Here is an 18,337-nt window from a genome sequence, read left to right as displayed (position 1 = left end):
CCTTTCTTGGAAAAGCGGGTTTGATCCATCCCTCCCCATCTCCAGCATTATTGGTCACATTGCCCTTTAAAAAAAAAACCTTTGTATTATAAAACACTAAACAAACAGTTAAGTGAGTTCAATTAAGTGAAAAAGTGAATTGAGGGACTTCCCTGGTGGCACAGTGGTTGGGAATCTGCCTGCCAATGCAGGGGACACAGGTTTGATCCCTGGTCCAAGGAAGATCCCACATGCCGCGGAGCAACTAAGCCCGTGCGCCACAACTACTGAAGCCCACGCGCCTGGAGCCCGTGCTCCGCAACAAGAGAAGTCACTGCAATGAGAAGCCCGCACACCACAACGAAGAGTAGCCCCCGCTCGCCACAACTAGAGAAAGCCCACACACAGCAACAAAGACCCAACGCAGCCAAAATTAAATAAATTAAAAATAAATAAATTCATAAAAAAAAAAGTGAACTGAGTTAGGAGATTTATTACTGAGTGAACACCCTGTGACTGCCACCCAGGTCAAGAAATGGAACTTTCCCAGGCTTCTCAGTCTCTTCCCTGTGCCCCATCCCAGTCCCCATCCACCCCTCCCTCTCCAAGTAACCAGTAAAACTCACTTCCTTGCCTTTCTTTGTGGTTTTAATCACTCAAGTGTGCATCTCTAGATGCTAGAGCTTAGTCTTCCAAGTTTTAAAAACTTGATATGCCTTTTAAGTCTTTCCTAATCTACAGGTTCCTCCTCCATCCTTTTCTTGTTGAAGAAGCCTGATCTTTGACCTGTTGCTTCCAGAAGTCCAGAGTTTGCTGATTGCACCCTCGTGGTCCAGTTCAACCTGCTACTCTGTCTTTCAGATTCCCTGTGAGTTGGCAGCTGGATCCTAGAGCATGATTAGATTCAGATCCCATCCCTTTGACAAGCCTAGAGCTCGTGCTCTGGTCTCCCCTCAGGAGGCACAAGGTGTCAAGATGCCTGTTTTTTTGCTCTTTTTTGATTTGTGCAGTTATTGATGCCCAGCACCTAGGTCCAGCAACTCATTAGGGCGTCTCAAAATGGTGATATGAAATGCTATGATTTTGTTTTCAGTTTTCAGCTGGTAAGATGTTTAAGGTGATGCTCTCTCTTATCTACTATTTAGTTACCCAGGAGTATAGTTCATATAGGAGAGCAGGGTAAATGCTTGATTCTTTCCTTTTATTTACCCAGTTTTCAAAATAATGAATTGGTTCTTTATCTTCCTCAGAAGGTGACCAATTAGTTTTTTGTTTGGAGGTTTTTTTCTCCCTTTCATTTCATTTTGAACTGAATGGATTTCGATCTATTACAATTCTTTTCTCAAAGCTCAGGGGATTCAGTCTATGTTAATGGGAACCTCTTCAGAGTTCCTGAGTCCTTCTGAAGTGACCCTACTTGTTTCTGTTGCTTCCTTGCTCTCCGGTATGTCCAGGTGTCCCAAGCCCATCCCTGACCCCACACCTCAAATCTGCCACTTCTCTCAGAAGCTCTGGTTTGTTTTAATGGAAAATGGAGTTTCTAGATCACTCTCTGAGTGCTTAGGGATGCTCATTGTTACCGTAGCGATCATTGTTTTTAAGACTTTACAGTAAATTTGGCTAGAATATACATATATATTTAAAGATATAATACCTTGTGACTTCGTCTTAATCTTTCCAGTTCAAATTCAGGACTGTATAGTTTTTACCTAACTTCTTTAATAATACATCTCTGTCTCCTTTCTTTCACACCAAGAATCCTGGTTCTCAGGGGTTCGGGATGAATTAGAATATCCTAATCTATCTCATTTGCTTTTTCACAGTATACATACAATAGTCTCACACTAAAAATACTAAGAGTATCACCACCATTATGATTACTGAAAGCAGTTTTTAAAAAAAAAGGCACTTGGATCATCTGAAGCTCCTTCTCTGGTAGATTCTAGACCCCAGTACTCTGGAAACCAACCAGAGAGGGCGCCCTTCCGGGACAGGGCCCCACCCTGAGGAGCAGTTCCAAGGGATGGAATCAAATAGGAAAGGCTCGTGGGAACTGTATTCTCTAAGTTCTTCTATACTGACAATAGCTTGTTGTGACCTTTATACTTAAAGGTGAATTTTTCTGGATATAAAATTCTTGGCTTGCAGTATTTCCTTGAGTATCTAAATATTTCATTTTCTTTTGGCATAAAGTGTTGCTGTAAAAAATCAGATGATCAGAAAAAATCTGATTTTCTTTTCCTTATAGAGTATATGTTCTTTTTGCCTAGATGTTCATAAGATTTTTTTTTCTTAAAATGTAGTAATTTTGCTAGACTATTGTTGGTTATTCTGAGTTGGTATTTCTGTGTGTGATGTGCTCTTTCAATATATGGTTTCAGGTGTTTCGCACCCCCGATCCTCCACCACCACCCCACCCCCACCCCGCCCCTAAGTTTTCTTGACTTAGAGTCTTCAGTATTTGTTCTGTTCCTTTGCTTTGGTTTTTCCCTTCAGGGACTCCTGTTATCCAAATGCTTTATCTTATTTACCTATCTTCGATATTTGTCAGTTTCTCTCCAAACCTTTTTTCTCACTCATTTCTTTTAGGCTAAAATTTTTCTGCTTTTTACCTTTTATTTCTTTGGGGACATTATTTATGTTTATTTGCTCTTAGTTTCTTTGTTAGTCTTCGTTTCTAAAGTACTTTTCCTTTTATTTCTAATTTTTTTCTTGATTTCCGCCACCTTACTTTTGAGTTTTTCAAGTTCTGATTTATTATGTTTCCTGTCTTGTATTGTTTTCTTAATAATGTCTTTCGAAATGTGTGTGATAGTTTTTATCTTTCTTTGGAGCTGGTCTTGTTAGCATTCTTGTACTGTCTGCAGGGATGTATTCTCTTTTTTTCTCATAGTAATTTTGGAGCCTGGATTTTTTTTTTTTCCTCCCTCTCTTATTTTTATGTGAATTTAGTTTTCCTGAGCTTTCAGAAGCTGGCTTGGTTCATAAAGCTGTTCTAACTTCACAGAGCTCCCTCTTCTGTCCTTTTCAGGTAGTGTTCAGAAACATGGTGGCTTGCTGTCAGATTTCCTGACCTGCTTTTTTTTGGTCTTTCTGATTACTTTGTCCATCTTATTTCTGGCGTGCTCAGATTTGATTCCATTTCTTGGAATTTCCACTCAGTGTGGGCCTGTCTCAGAAGGGAGTCCTCTCTGGTTGGTTTCTAGGGTATTGAGGTTTAGATTTCTCCAGCCCCTTCATACCTTTTTCGTTTCAGGTCCCTGTTCTCACCTGCTGTTGGAGAAGGCAAAGCCCCTTCCCGTTTCCGTTGTGACCTCATATCGGCCTGCTCTTCTCAGATCTGTGGGGCACTGCATTGCTGCCCCATGATTTTTTTTTGCACAGAGGCCGACAACACACGGGTTGTGTGGCTGTTGGTGGTTTTCCTCCATACACTTGCATTTGGGTTATCACCTAGTTTTGTGTATATATTGTCCCTGTGTTTTTGTTTTGTTATCTGCCTCCTCTGTGTTTTTCTTGAGGGACTTGGGAAGATCCCAAAACTGTGCTGCCACTGACACCACCATCGTCCCAGAATCCTCTGATGTTGCCCTTTTATTGGTATTACCAGAGTGAACATTTTGTAAATTAAATAATGCTTTGGGATAAATCTTCCTCCTAGTTTTTTTTTCACTCCCTTAACTATGGTGCTGATGTTTTAATCACTTAATGTCCCCCAAATCATTTGTTGTTATTATTGGGGTAATTACAAAATGCTTTAACAACTCAGCAGTTGAAAAAAAAATTTAAAGAAGTATTTGATCTTCTACCCCACGTGCTTCTTTTTTTTTTTAATTTTTGAATTTTATTTTACTTATTTTTTATACAGCAGGTTCTTATTAGTTATCTATTTTATACATATTAGTGTATATATGTCAACCCCAATCTCCCAATTCATCCCACCACCACCCCCATCCCTGCCACTTTCCCCGCTTGGTGTCCCTACATTTGTTCTCTACATCTGTGTCTCTATTTCTGCCCTGCAAACCAGTTCGTCTGTACCATTTTTCTAGGTTCCACATACATGCGTTAATATACGATATTTGTTTTTCTCTTTCTGACTTACTTCACTCTGTATGACAGTCTCTAGGTCCATCCACGTCTCTACAAATGACCCAATTTTCTTCCTTTTTATGGCTGAGTAATATTCTATTGTATATACGTACCACATCTTCTTTATCCATTCATCTGTCGGTGGGCATTTAGGTTGATTCCATGTCCTGGCTATTGTAAATAGTGCTGCAATGAACATTGGGGTGCATGTGTATTTTTGAATTATGGTTTTCTCTGGGTATATGCCCAGGAGTGGGATTGCTGGGTCATATGGTAGTTCTATTTTTAGCTTTTTAAGGAACCTCCATACTGTTCTCCATAGTGGCTATATCAATTTACATTCCCACCAACAGTGCAAGAGGGTTTCCTTTTCTCCACACCCTCTCCAGCATTTGTTGTTTATAGATTTTCTGATGATGCCCATTCTAACTGGTGTGAGGTGATACCTCATTGTAGTTTTGATTTGCATTTCTCTAATAATTAGTGATGTTGAGCAGCTTTTCATGTGCTTCTTGGCCATCTGTATGTCTTCTTTGGAGAAATGTCTATTTAGGTCTTCTGCCCATTTTCTGATTGGGTTGTTTGTTTTTTTTAATATTGAGCTGCATGAGCTGTTTATATATTTTGGAGATTAATTCTTTGTCCGTTGATTCGTTTGCAAATATTTTCACCCATTCTGAGGGTTGTCTTTTTGTCTTGTTTGTAGTTTACTTTGCTTTGCAAAAACTTTGAAGTTTCATTAGGTCCCATTTGTTTATTTTTGTTTTTATTTCCATTACTCTAGGAGGTGGATCAAAAAAGATCTTTCTGTGATTTATGTTAAAGAGTGTTCTTCCTATGTTTTCCTCTAAGAGTTTTATAGTGTCCAGTCTTACATTTAGGTCTCTAATCCATTTTGAGTTTATATTTGTGTATGGTGTTAGGGAGTGTTCTAATTTCATTCTTTTACATGTAACTGTCCAGTTTTCACAGCACCACTTATTGAAGAGACTGTCTTTTTCTCCATGGTATATCCTTGCCTCCTTTGTCATAGATTAGTTGACCATAGGTGCATGGGCTTATCTCTGGGCTTTCTATCCTGTTCCATTGATCTATATTTCTGTTTTTGTGCCCGTACCATATTGTCTTGATTACTGTAGCTTTGTAGTATAGTCTGAAGTCAGGGAGTCTGATTCCTCCAGCTCCGTTTTTTTCCCTCAAGACTGCTTTGGCTATTCAGGGTCTTTTGTGTCTCCATACAAATTTTAAGATATTTTGTTCTAGTTCTGTAAAAAAATGCCACTGGTAATTTGATAGGGATTGCATTGACTCTGTAGATTGCTTTGGGTAGTATAGTCATTTTCACAATATTGATTCTTGGAATCCAAGAACATGGTATATCTCTCCATCTGTTTGTGTCATCTTTGATTTCTTTCATCAGTGTCTTATAGTTTTCTGAGTATAGGTCTTTTACCTCCTTACGTAGGTTTATTCCTAGGTTTTTATTCTTTTTGTTGCAATGGTGAATGGATTGTTTCCTTCATTTCTCTTCCTGATCTTTCGTTGTTAGTGTATAGGAATGCAGGAGATTTCTGTGCATTAATTCTGTATCCTGCAACTTTACCAGATTCATTGATTAGCTCTAGTAGTTCTCTGGTGGCAGCTTTAGGATTCTCTATGTGTAGTATCATGTCATTTGCAAACAGTGACAGTTTTAATTCTTCTTTTCCAATTTTTATTCCTTTTATTTCTTTTTCTTCTCTGATTGCCGTGGCTAGGACTTCCAAAACTATGTTGAATAATAGTGGCGAGAGTGGACATTCTTGTCTCGTTCCTGATCTTAGAGGAAATGCTTTCAGTTTTTCACCATTGAGAATGATGTTTGCTGTGGGTTTGTCATATATGGCCTTTATTATGTTGAGGTAGGTTCCCTCTCTGCCCACTTTCTGGAGAGTTTTTTTTATTATTATTATTATTTTTTTAACATCGTTATTAGAGTATAATTGCTTTACAATGGTGTGTTAGTTTCTGCTTTATAACAAAGTGAATCAGCTATATGTATACATATATCACCATATCTCCTCCCTCTTTTACGTCTCCCTCCCACTCTCCCTATCCCACCCCTGTAGGTGGTCACAGAGCACCGAGCTGATCTCCCTGTGCTATGCGGCTGCTTCCCACTAGCTATCTGTTTTACATCTGGTAGTGTATATATGACCATGCCACTCTCTCACTTCATCCCAGCTTACCCTTCCCACTCCCTGTGTCCTCAAGTCCATTCTCTATGTCTGTGTCTTTATTCCTGTCCTGCCCCTAGGTTCTTCAGCAACTTTTTTTTTTTTTAAGATTCCATATATATGTGTTAGCATATGGTATTTGTTTTTCTCTTTCTGACTTAACTTCACTCTGTATGACAGCCCACCTCACTACAAATAACTCAATTTCGTTTCTTTTTATGGCTGAGTAATATTCCATTGTATATATGTGCCACATCTTTATCCATTCATCTGTTGATGGACACTTAGGTTGCTTCCATGTCCTGACTATTGTAAATGGAGCTGCAGTGAACATTGTGGTATGTGACTTTTTGAATTATGGTTTTCCCAGGGTATATTCCCTGTAGTGGGATTGCTGGGTCGTATGGTAGTTCTATTTTTAGTTTTTTAAGGAAGCTCCATACTGTTCTTCATAGTGGCTGTATCAATTTACATCCCCACCAACAGTGCAAGAGGGTTCCCTTTTCTCTGGAGAGTTTTTATCATAAATGGGTGTTGAATTTTGTCAAAAGCTTTTTCTACATCTGTTGAGATGATCATACGGTTTTTCTCCTTCAATTTGTTAATATGGTATATCACATTGATTGATTTGCGTATATTGAAGAATCCTTGCATTCCTGGGATAAACCCCACTTGATCATGGTGTATGATCCTTTTAATGTGTTGTTGGATTCTGTTTGCTAGTATTTTGTTGAGGATTTTTGCATCTATATTCATCAGTGATATTGGTCTGTAATTTTCGTTGTTTGTAGTATCTTTGTCTGGTTTTGGTATCAAGGTGATGGTGGCCTCACAGAATGAGTTTGGGAGTGTACCTTCCTCTGCAATTTTTTGGAAGAGTTTGAGAAGGATGGGTGTTAGCTCTTCTCTAAATATTTGATAGAATTCACCTGTGAAGCCATCTGGTCCTGGACTTTTGTTTGTTGGAAGATTTTTAATCACAGTTTCAATTTCGTTCCTTGTGATTGGTCTGTTCATATTTCCTACTTCTTCCTGGTTCAGTCTTGGAAGGTTATACCTTTCTAAGAATTTGTGCATTTCTTCCAGGTTGTCCATTTTATTGGCATAGAGTTGCTTGTAGTAGTCTCTTAGGATGCTTTGTATTTCTGTGGTGTCTGTTGTAACTTCTCCTTTTTCATTTCTAATTTTTTTGATAGGAGTCCTCTCCCTCTTTTTCTTGATGAGTCTGGCTAATGGTTTATCAGTTTTGTTTATCTTCTCAAAGAACCAGCTTTTAGTTTTATTGATCTTTGCTATTGTTTGTTTCTATTTCATTTATTTCTGCTGTGATCTTTATGATTTCTTTCCTTCTGCTAACTTTGGGTTTTGTTTGTTCTTCTTTCTCTAGCTCCTTTAGGTGTAAGGTTAGATTGTTTATTTGAGATTTTTCTTGTTTCTTGAGGTAGGATTGTATTGCTGTAAACTTCCCTCTTAGAACTGCTTTTGCTGCATCCCATAGGTTTTGGATCATCGTGTTTTCGTTGTCATTTGTCTCTAGATATTTTTTGATTTCCTCTTTGATTTCTTCAGTGATCTCTTGGTTATTTAGTAACGTATTGTTTAGCTTCCACGTGTTTGTGTTTTTTACATTTTTTTCCCTGTAATCGATTTTTTTTAAGATGTTTTTTAAATTTATTTATTTATTTATTTATTTATTTATGGCTGTGTTGGGTCTTCGTTGCTGTGCGAGGGCTTTCTCTAGTTGCGGCAAGCGGGGGCCACTCTTCATCGTGGTGTGCAGACCTCTCACTATCGCGGCCTCCCTTGTTGCAGAGCACAGGCTCCAGACACGCAGGCTCAGTCGTTGTGGCTCACGGGCCCAGTTGCTCCGCGGCATGTGGGATCTTCCCAGACCAGGGCTCGAACCTGTGTCTCCTGCATTGGCAGGCAGATTCTCAACCACTGTGCCACTAGGGAAGCCCCCTGTAATTGATTTCTAATCTCATAGTGTTGTGGTTGGAAAAGATGCTTGATATGATTTCAGTTTTCTTAAATTTACTGAGGCTTGATTTGTGACCCAAGATGTGATCTAATCTATCCTGGAGAATGTTCCGTGTGCACTTGAGAAGAAAGTGTAATCTGCTGTTTTTGGATAGAATGTCCTATAAATATCAATTAAATCTATCTGGTCTTTTGTGTCATTTAAAACTTGTGTTTCCTTATTAATTTTCTGTCTGGATGATCTGTCCATTGGTGTAAGTGAAGTGTTAAAGTCCCCCACTTATTGTGTTACTGTCAATTTCCTCTTTTATATTTGTTAGCAGTTGCCTTATGTCTTGAGGTGCTCCTATGTTGGGTGCATATATATTTATAATTGTTATATCTTCTTCTTGGATTGATCCTTTGAGCATTACGTAGTGTCCTTCCTTGTTTCTTGTAACATTCTTTATTTTAAAGTCTGTTTTATCTGATAATGAGTATTGCTACTCCAGCTTTCTTTTGATTTCCATTTGCATGGAATATCTTTTTCCATTCCCTTACTTTCAGTCTGTATGTGTCCCTAGGTCTGAAGTAGGTCTGTTGTAGACAACATATATATGAGTCTTGTATTTGTATCCATTCAGCGAGCCTACATCTTTTGGTTGAAGCATTTAATCCATTCACGTTTAAGGTAATTATCGATATGTATGTTCCTATTACCATTTTCTTAATTGTTATGGGTTTGTTTTTGTAGATCCTTTTCTTCTCTCGTGTTTCCCACTTAGAGAAGTTCCTTTAGCATTTGTTGTAGAGCTGGTTTGGTGGTGCTGAATTCTCTTAGCTTTTGCTTGTCTGTAAAGCTTTTGATTTCTCCGTCAAATCTGAATGAGATCCTTGCCAGGTAGAGTAATCTTGGTTGTAGGTTCTTCCCTTTCATCACTTTAAATATATCATGCCACCCCCTTCTGGCTTGTAGAGTTTCTGCTGAGAAATCACCTGTTAACCTTATGAGAGTTCCCTTGTGTGTTATTTGTCATTTTTCCCTTGTTGTTTTCAATAATTTTTGTCTTTAATTTTTGTCAATTTGATTATTATGTGTCTCGGCGTGTTTTTCCTTGGGTTTCTCCTGCCTGGGACTCTGTGCTTCCTGGACTTGGGTGGCTATTTCCTTTCCCACGTTAGGGAAGTTTTCGACTACAATCTCTTCAGATATTTTCTCTGGTCCTTTCTCTCTCTCTTCTCCTTCTGGGACCCCTATAATGCGAATGTTGTTGCATTTAATGTTGTCCCAGAGGTCTCGTAGGCTGTCTTCATTTCTTTTCATTCTTTTTTCTTTATTCTGTTCCATGGCAGTGAATTCCACCATTCTGTCTTCCAGATCACTTATCTGTTCTTCTGCCTCAGTTGTTCTGCTATTGATTCCTTCTAGTGTATTTTCCATTTCAGTTATTATATTGTTCATATCTGTGTGTTTGTTCTTTAATTCTTCTAGATGTTTGTTCTTTAATTCTTCTAGGTCTTTGTTAAACATTTCTTGTATCTTCTTGATCTTTGCCTGCATTCTTTTTCCAAGGTCCTGGATCATGTTCACTATCATTATTCTGAATTCTTTTTCTGGAAGGTTGCCTATCTCCACTTCATTTAGTTGTTTTTCTGGGGTTTTATCTTGTTCCCTCATCTGGTACGAAGTCCTCTGCCTTTTCATTTTGTCTGTCTTTCTGTGAATGTGGTTTTTCCTTCCACAGGCTGCAGAATTGTAGTTCTTACTGCTTCTGCTGTATGCCCTCTCCCCACCTGCTTCTTAATACCTCATTTTCCCCTTTGTTCTCCTGAAGATGAAAGACCAGTGTACAACAAATCAAATGATTTCAAACAGCAACATTATTAATTAAAAAAAAAAAAAAAAGGCAGAAAAGTTCTCTGTAGTTTCCCAAGTGTAGCCTCCTGGTAATAATAGCCCAGGACCTGCAAGTGTAGATGGATATCAAGGCCCAGCTCCAGTAGAGAAAGGATGCTGAGATAAGCCCAGGTCACTTAAATGCTCTCAGCCTCCGTTGCCTTACATGCTTAAAAAACTAAATGAAATAAACAAGCCAATTGAGAGGATCAAGGAAGTGTAATGAGTTACTGTTTTTTACAGTGAGTTTTGATATATACTTATAGTGGATTCATGGTAGTAAGAATATCTTTAGCAAATAATTTAGTAGAAAAAAACACAGTAGAACCAATTTATCAAATGAACTGTAAAATGATTATCTTAATTTTAAAAAAAACACTTTTTGAATTTATAGTATAATTCCATTATGTCCTCTGCATTTAAGCAGTGATTTATTCACTGTGTGAGAATTGATTCTGTGGCAGTCATGTTACATTGATTGCAGTTTTAGAGAGGGAATGCCAGCCTTATGGTACATTCATCCATCTTTTAGAGATGGCTTCTTTAAGCAGCCGAAAAGTAAATTATATTGGCATGGTTTGCCTTTGGTGTACTACCTTTTTTTTTTTTTTTTCTGTTGTTTGGCCGCGTTGCTTGGCATGTGGTGTGGGATCTTAGTTCCCCAACCAGGGATCGGAACCTGTGCCCCCTGCGGTGGATGCACGGAGTCTTAACCACTGGACCGCCAGGGAAGTCCTGGTGTACTACTTTTGAAGTGGTGTTTTGTATGAGCAGATAGTAATGATATAAACCCTCTTCCCAGAAACTGTACTCTGCTCCTAGGTTTTCCAGACTTTTGGTACTGTGAGTTCTTTTCTCTATCTCTCCTCACAGAGAGTTTCAAAGATTGTAGCTGTTAAGTATTTTACTTGGGAAAATTTTAGCTCTCAGAAAATAACAGTGTTTAAATAATACAAAGGGCAGCCAAAGGGAATTCCCCGGCGGACCAGTGGTTAGGACTCTGCGCTTTCACTGCTGAGGGCCTGGGTTCAATCCCTGGTGAGGGAACTAAGATCCCACAAGCTGAGTGGTGCGGCCAAAAATAAATAAATAAATAAAATGAAATAAAAGAGCAGGCAAGGTAAGTTTAGGGAATGATGTTGATTCAACACTGTCCCTTATCTGCAAACACAGATGCAAAAACTGGTGAATTCAGACAGTGGCGCTGCCTGACTGGTTCTTCCAGAGTCTAGGAGAGGGAAAGATCTTGCAGGAGGAGCGTCTTATTTGCCTTTACCTAGATGTTCTGATTGGTCCCAAATGATGAAGTTTAAATGGACACTTTTCCCTTTTCTCAAATCAGTCTTAAACTCCTGTGGAAATCAACAAAGATAAACTCCCTATTTTACCCATTTTTGCTTCTGTTATAAATTTTCCTATTGCACTTTTTGCCTTGAAATAAAGGTAGAAGTGATGTGGCTGGTGATGGGAGCGCATTCCCCAGGACTCTGGTCCTACTCAGTCGTTCAGCAGGACTTCTTGTTATTTCCATTCTGTACAGATTGCATCTGGGCCATTGGCCAAGTGGATATTATAACCTTGGCACGTCGGAACCCAACTCTCACTTCTTGATTTTCTCAAAACCAATGTTGTTCTCAGTGTCATGGTTCATTTAGGAATGTCCTGACTCTCTGCATCCTGCCCCTTGGGGTGTTGGATCAGTGGCTTCTGCAGGGGGTTTGCTGCTCTGCAGCTGCTGCAGAATCTCAGACTCTCCCTGTCTCTTTAGATCAGCTCTTTCCTTCATTCTGCCTTTGGAATTGGTTTTCTCTACATTTTAAAAATGCGGCTTTTTGGGGGAATAGCCCTTTTTATTGCTGTAACTCTAGTGCCTAACCTGGTAGCAAGTTCACGATGGGTGATTAAAACAGGGAGGCAGTGTCTGGAAACACTTAGTGTTTGCTTTAAATTTGCGCTGTGTTTGAGAAATAAAACTATCAAATAAATGTACTTTAAAATCATTACTTGAGAGAAACCCACATTTCTTAACTTTCCTTGCTTTTTTTCTTGTTAGAACTGTTCTCTTGAGCTGTCCTTTTTCCATATTTAGAAATTCACATGGGAAAAGGATGCCAGTGATATAGTCATTCCTGAATGGATGCTTAAAGTTGTTTTTTCCAGAACCATGTTGGGTTTTCACCGATTGATTCACTTTTTCATCTGGAAGCCCTAGAGACTAATTATGGTTTTTTTCCTTTCTTTCAAAGCAAAACAAGACAAAACATTGCCATAGTAATGTGTTGTCCACATAGAAAATTCCAGGAATACACAGTGTTATTTTTAAAAAAAGAAAAGAAAAGAAAAAATCAGGAGGAGAGGGGATAGCTTGTAGTGCTGCCGTGCTGAGATGCCCACTCAGGGCACAGCAGAGGGTGTTTGATGCCACTTTTCCTCTCTACTCACCGCATATGTTTTTGGAAGAGCCAAGTGGTATGAGAGTCCTAGCCGCAGCCATGGAACAGAGAGAAGCTGACGGACCAGCCTGGAAATCAGAGCCGATCTCATTTGTGCTAATTGGCCCGGGCATGAACTGGAGCTTTCACACATATGATATCTTGGATATAAACAGCCCTGCAGTTGGGTACAGGGCTGAATTAATTTGAAGACAAATTAATTTCATTCCATAGAATCCTGCTGTCCAGACTTAAAATTACATGTTGGGGTCATAGGGGTCACAGTTCCAGCAAGAAAAATAATCATGAACATATAGTAGATCCTTTTTTTGCCAAGCACTGTTTTAAGCCTTTATGTGGTGATTATATTTAACCATTGTTAACAGCACAGTGAGGCAGGAGTGTGTCCCATTTTACCACTGAGGAAACACAGGCCCAGGGGGTGACAGTTTTGTCAAAGGTCACCCCGTTTGCAGTAGTTCACATTCGGGTAGTGCTTGGGGGTGCAGAATGTATCAGCTCATTTGACCTTTGCATTTACCCCTGAGGAGCAGAGCCGCTGCTGTCCCCCGTATGGAACGAGGAAATCGAGGCTCCCGGAAGTGAGGCCCCTTCTTAGTGCTGACACATCCAGTGAGTGTCCCAGCTCTGGTGGAGACCGTGTCTTCTGATGCTCCAGGCCAGCATCCTTTCCACCACACCAGGCTGCATCCCAGGTTATGCACAAGAAAACTAAACAGGGACTGAATGGGACTTCTGCAGCCTCTCCAGTCCAAACTGGAAGGCCGTTGCCGGCTGCAGCAGAGAGCCCTACAGAGGGCAGAGAGGCGCGTACCGACAGGCCTGCGAGCAGGGCCAGCAGGCCCGAAGCAGGGCTGTGTCTGCTTCGTGTGGAAGGACTTAAAGATGTGCCGGCCCTTCCCCGCAGGCCGCCTTTCTCCCCACAGAGGCCGGAGTGCCACTGTCTTTGCGTTTCATCGTACAGGCTTTTCTGGTCACTCTCCCCTGCCTCTGGGAATCCTCATGCTGTTGTTATCTTTCTTACTCTGGTGACTTTTCCCTGTCAGCCCCTCAGCCAGCCTCTTTGGAGCATCAGCTCTTTAGAAAATTGTTCTCTGCGTCTGTTTTTTATTTTGAAACTGGATCCTTGATTTCCTTCCTTCCTTCTCCCCTTCCATCTCTTTTTTTTCTTTATAAATTTATTTATTTATTTATTTATGGCTGTTTTGGGTCTTCGTTCCTGCATGCAGGCTTTCTCTAGTTGCGGCGATTGGGGGCTACTCTTCGTTGTGGTTCGCGGACTTCTCATTACGGTGGCTTCTCTTGTTGCAGAGCACGGGCTCTAGGCACGCAGGCTTCAGTAGTTGTGGCTCGCGGGCTCTAGAGCACAGGCTCAGTAGTTGTGGTGCGTGGGCTTAGCTGCTCCGCGGCATGTGGGATCTTCCCGGACTCGAACCCGTGTCCCCTGCATTGGCAAGCGGATTCTTAATCACTGCACCACCACGGAAGTCCCATCTAAGTGCTTTAGATTCATGTTACCACATTGGTCTCCAGACAACCCCAGTGAAGGCAGGTTCATTATTATTCCCATTTTATTGACGAGGAAACTCAAGGCCCAGATAGGTGAATGTCCCCAAGGTTATACAGCTGATACATAGCAGAATCAGGATATTCTTCACCCCTGCACCGTACTGGGGGCACTGAGTGTGTGCCAGGCACTATTCCAGGACTTTCTTAACTCAGTCCTCACAGCAGCCCTAGGAAGCACAGATACTGATGCTTCCCTGTGCAGTGATGTTGAACTGTTTGCCCAGGACCATCACAGTAAAAGGCCCGGGCAGGATTTGAACCAGGGTCCGTTTGGCTCCAGAGCCCATGCTCCATCCATCTGCTTGTCTTTGCTGTCTTTTTGACTTTCGGCCTCATAGACAGCTCTGCTTTGTTAGACTGTAAACCCTTCGAGAGCGGGACCTGGGTTTAGTTGTCCTTCCCCACTTGCCTGGTGATGGGCCTGCGTTACGGTGGCTACTCAAGAAAAGTGCTGCACAAGTGAGTAACCGAGGTAGTGAGATGGGTTAGGTGCCTGGATGAAATACATAAGCCTCGTTGAGGGAACCGTGGAACCTGCCAAAAGTGAGACAAAGAAAGGGACAGAGAGTTTCCTCATTTTTAAAATTATATAATAAACGTTTTGTTCCATCATTAGCATCTCCTCGCCATCCAAGGAAAAGATGGATGAAGAAGCTAGAGAAAGGAAAAGATGAAGTCCCATTATGAGCTCTCATGTTTAAGACAGGAAATGCTGCTTATATCCAAAGCCTCCCATCACTCCACGCCTCATTAGGGATTTAGAAAACGCACTGCTTAATCTCCGTCATTCAGGCAGTGAAGGTTTTACGATCCTTGTGGGAAAACCCAGCAGCCCGTGGTCACAGTGCCCCCTGGAGACGGCAGGTGGAATTACCACGCTTTCCGTCCTAAGCCTGAGCCGGAATTCATCTTGCAAAATGCATTTCCTGTTGAGTCTCTGAAGTCTCGTTTCATAATTGTTTCTCTGCCGACTTCGTGCTTTGATTAAACCAGTAGTTGTTTTCTGTTCCTTCTATTCACAGTTTCAGTCCTGCTTTACATTCAAATAGCCAAGTTCAACGTGGAAGCTGTTTTACTGTGCATAAACCCTTGAATAAAAATAGGTGAAAGCAAACAGATAGCTCTGGAGGGTAACAGATGCCCACACTCAGAGTCTGTTATGTTGGTGGAGAGAGGCAGTGGTCTGGGTGAGGGGTTGGGGGAGGCAAGGTAGGTTCCCTTTGCCTTCCATGCTTGTTCATATCTGCCGTGTTTAAAATCTGCTGAATGATGAGCGTGCAGGGGAAATTAGGTGACGTCGTAAACTTATGCCCTCAGAAGGCAGGTTTATGAACGATCATTTAATTCACGACTTTCCTGCAGTCCTCAGACTGGCAACATTTTTGTTCTGATTTTTTTCAGGACAAGAGAACCGAGCTGAACCTTAACCACTCCTAATTCAGACTCTGCCTTCCACCAAGCAGCTGAAAACAGACAGTTGTTTGTCTCCTCCTTAAAAATCCCCAACAAAGGAAAATTCTGTTTCTCACTTGTTCTACTGTTGAGTATGATTTTTTCCCACTGGCAAGTTCTAAATTTGTTATGAACTAGTTCCATAAGATCTTTTTTGGTAGAAGATTTACTCACTTTAATCTTCATACAGAAGAAGATAATTGTTTTAAACTTTAGCCTGTTCACAAACTTAAATGTTACTTAATATCTGGTTTTAACAGCTTTATTGAGGTATAATTCACATACAGCTTACCCATTTAAAGTGTACAATTCAGTGGTCTTTAGTATATTCATAGATATGTACCACCATCACCACAGACAATTTTAGAATGTTTTCACCACCTCAAAAAGAACCCCCCACAAAGAAAGAAACCCCATATTCATTACCTATTGCACCCCTCCCCCACCCCCAGCACTAAGCAACCACTAATCTACTCTCTGTCTCTATAGATTTTCCTTTCTGGACATCTCATATACATGAATCCTACAATATGTGGACTGTCCTCACTGGCTTCTTTACTTAACCTAACATTATCAAGCTTCATCCATGTTGTAGCGTGTGTCAGTACTTAATCCCTTTCTGTGGTCATATATTCCTTCACGTATCACATTTTGTGTATCCATTTATCAGTTGCTGGACATTTGGGTTGTTTCCACCTTTTGGCTGTTATGAATAATGCTGCTATAAAATTTGTGTACAGGTTTTAGTGTGGACATATATTTTCATTTCTCTTGGGTAGGTACCTAGGAGTGGAATTGCTGGGTCATAGGTAACTCTGTTTGGTCATTTGAGGAACTTCCAAACTGTTGCCCAAAGCGGCTGCACTGTTTTTCATTCCCACCAGCAGTGTATGAGGGCTCTGAATTCTCTATACCCTCGCCAATGCTTGTTGTTATCTGTCTTTTTGATTCCAAACTCCTAGTGGATATGAAGTGATATTTTCTTGTGGTTTCGATGTACACTTCCCTGACGGCTAATAATGTTGGGCAGCTCTTCATGTGTTTTTTTGCTGTTCATGTATCTTCTTTGAAGAAACATCTAGATTCCTTGCTCATTTTAAAAATTTGGTTATTTTCCTTTTATTGTTGAGTTGTAAGAGTTCTTTAAATATTCTAGATAAAATTCCCTTTTCGGATAGATACATGACTTGCAAATTATTTTCTCTCATTCTGTGGGTTGTCTTGTCCCTTTCTTGATAGTGTTCTTTGAAACACAAAAGTTTTAAATTTTGATGAAGTCCAATTAATGTTTTTCTTTTGTAAGAAGATTTCTTTAGTACATGTTACAAAGCTATTAGGTATCTTTTCATTTTCTCAATGTAAAATTATAGAAAATATGATGTTTGAAAAACTGCGCCACCCCCCAAGAAGGTTTGGTGGATGGAGTTTGCTTTCCCCTCAAGAATCATGGACTTAGCTAGGGGTTTTCACTCCAATGCGTCTCTTCATGGGTGCTTCAGTCATTTTGTATTTTTCTTTCAATTTTTTGGTATGCTTCTAACTGGAGAGTTTCGAACTTAACAGGGAATTTAAAATAAAATCTCTACTAACAGTAAATAAAAGCAGAGAGGTCTAACATTTTTAGACCTTAGGGATATTCTGCTCTTTGCTCTCGTACTGCATTTGAAAAACAGCTGTACGTGTTTCACCACATTCTGCCTTTCATCCAAAGACCACTGTATGTTCTGTTTATGCAGAGCAAGGCTTCACACTGGATGGTCACAGTAAATGTGGTAACGGAAGCCGACCGCTTTCATGTGGATGACCTTTCTTCCTTTGCCAACAGGTATGGCAGATCCCAGAAAACGGACTCACCCTTTCCCTGACTGAGCCCGTGGTCATTTTAGAAGGCCACTCAAAGAGAGTCGGCATCGTGGCCTGGCACCCGACGGCCCGCAACGTGCTTCTCAGTGCAGGTAGGAGCCGAGCTGGCCTCTGCTTTCCCCTTGCCCTCGCTTCTCGCGGCCTCTGTGTGGAGGGAGCAGCAGACGCGTGCTGACTGTGCTTGCAGTTGTGAAGCGGGTCATTGGAACCCACGACAGGGTGCCTAAATGTGGGACTTCCCCGGCACCCGTGTGCATGTGTGTGTGTCGAGGCCACTTGGGCAAAGCCAGTGGAAGCTGTGGACTTCCTGCCTAAAATTAGGAACAGACACATGCTTACTTATATAATCACATTTCGGCAGAGCCGTGGTTCCTGTGGGGGCCTCCATGCCTCCATGGCCCTCAGTTGTAGTTATTTCTGATGTAGTGGAAGGAGCCCGAGTGGGAGCCAGGAGCCCTGGGTTCCAGCTTTGGTGTTGCCGCCAACTTTGGGGTGATCCGGTTCGTCAAATACCCTCCTTCGTTTTAAAAAATACTTTCATCTTTCTCCTTGCACTTGCAGTCCGTGTATACTATGGAGATACATATAAACAAAAGAGAGAAAAGAAAACTCATTTACAGTCCCACCACCCGGAGGAAACAGCATTATTACCCTTTTGATGTTTCTTTCCAGAGATATTTCTTTGCCCATAAACAGTTTTACATACAAAGATGGGTTCAGACACTTTACATGTGACCTGCTTTCTGCACTTGCTGGTACACTGTGGTCCTTTTCAGGTGCCATTACATGTTGTATGATATTTTTAATGACTCCATTAATAGTCCATTGTCTGAATACCTCTGTTTATTTAGTCAGTC

The 18,337-nt window shown here is 40.8% G+C and overlaps 1 protein-coding gene across 3 annotated transcripts in view; it reads left to right on the top strand.

Moving 5' to 3' along the window:
- Positions 1 to 18,337, top strand: part of CORO1C (coronin 1C) — an 83,497-nt gene that overhangs the window by 52,348 nt on the left and 12,812 nt on the right. For all 3 annotated transcript variants that reach the window (XM_007180078.3, XM_057526797.1, XM_057526796.1), the window contains one exon: positions 17,443 to 17,572. In XM_007180078.3, coding sequence (XP_007180140.2) covers positions 17,443 to 17,572 — 130 coding nt within the window. The remainder of the gene's footprint in view (positions 1 to 17,442; positions 17,573 to 18,337) is intronic.

Source organism: Balaenoptera acutorostrata, chromosome 13, assembly GCF_949987535.1.
Source record: "Balaenoptera acutorostrata chromosome 13, mBalAcu1.1, whole genome shotgun sequence".
Taxonomy (NCBI): Eukaryota; Metazoa; Chordata; class Mammalia; order Artiodactyla; family Balaenopteridae; genus Balaenoptera; species Balaenoptera acutorostrata.
Note: the sequence above shows the minus strand (reverse complement) of the source record. Positions and strands in the feature narration are given on the sequence as shown.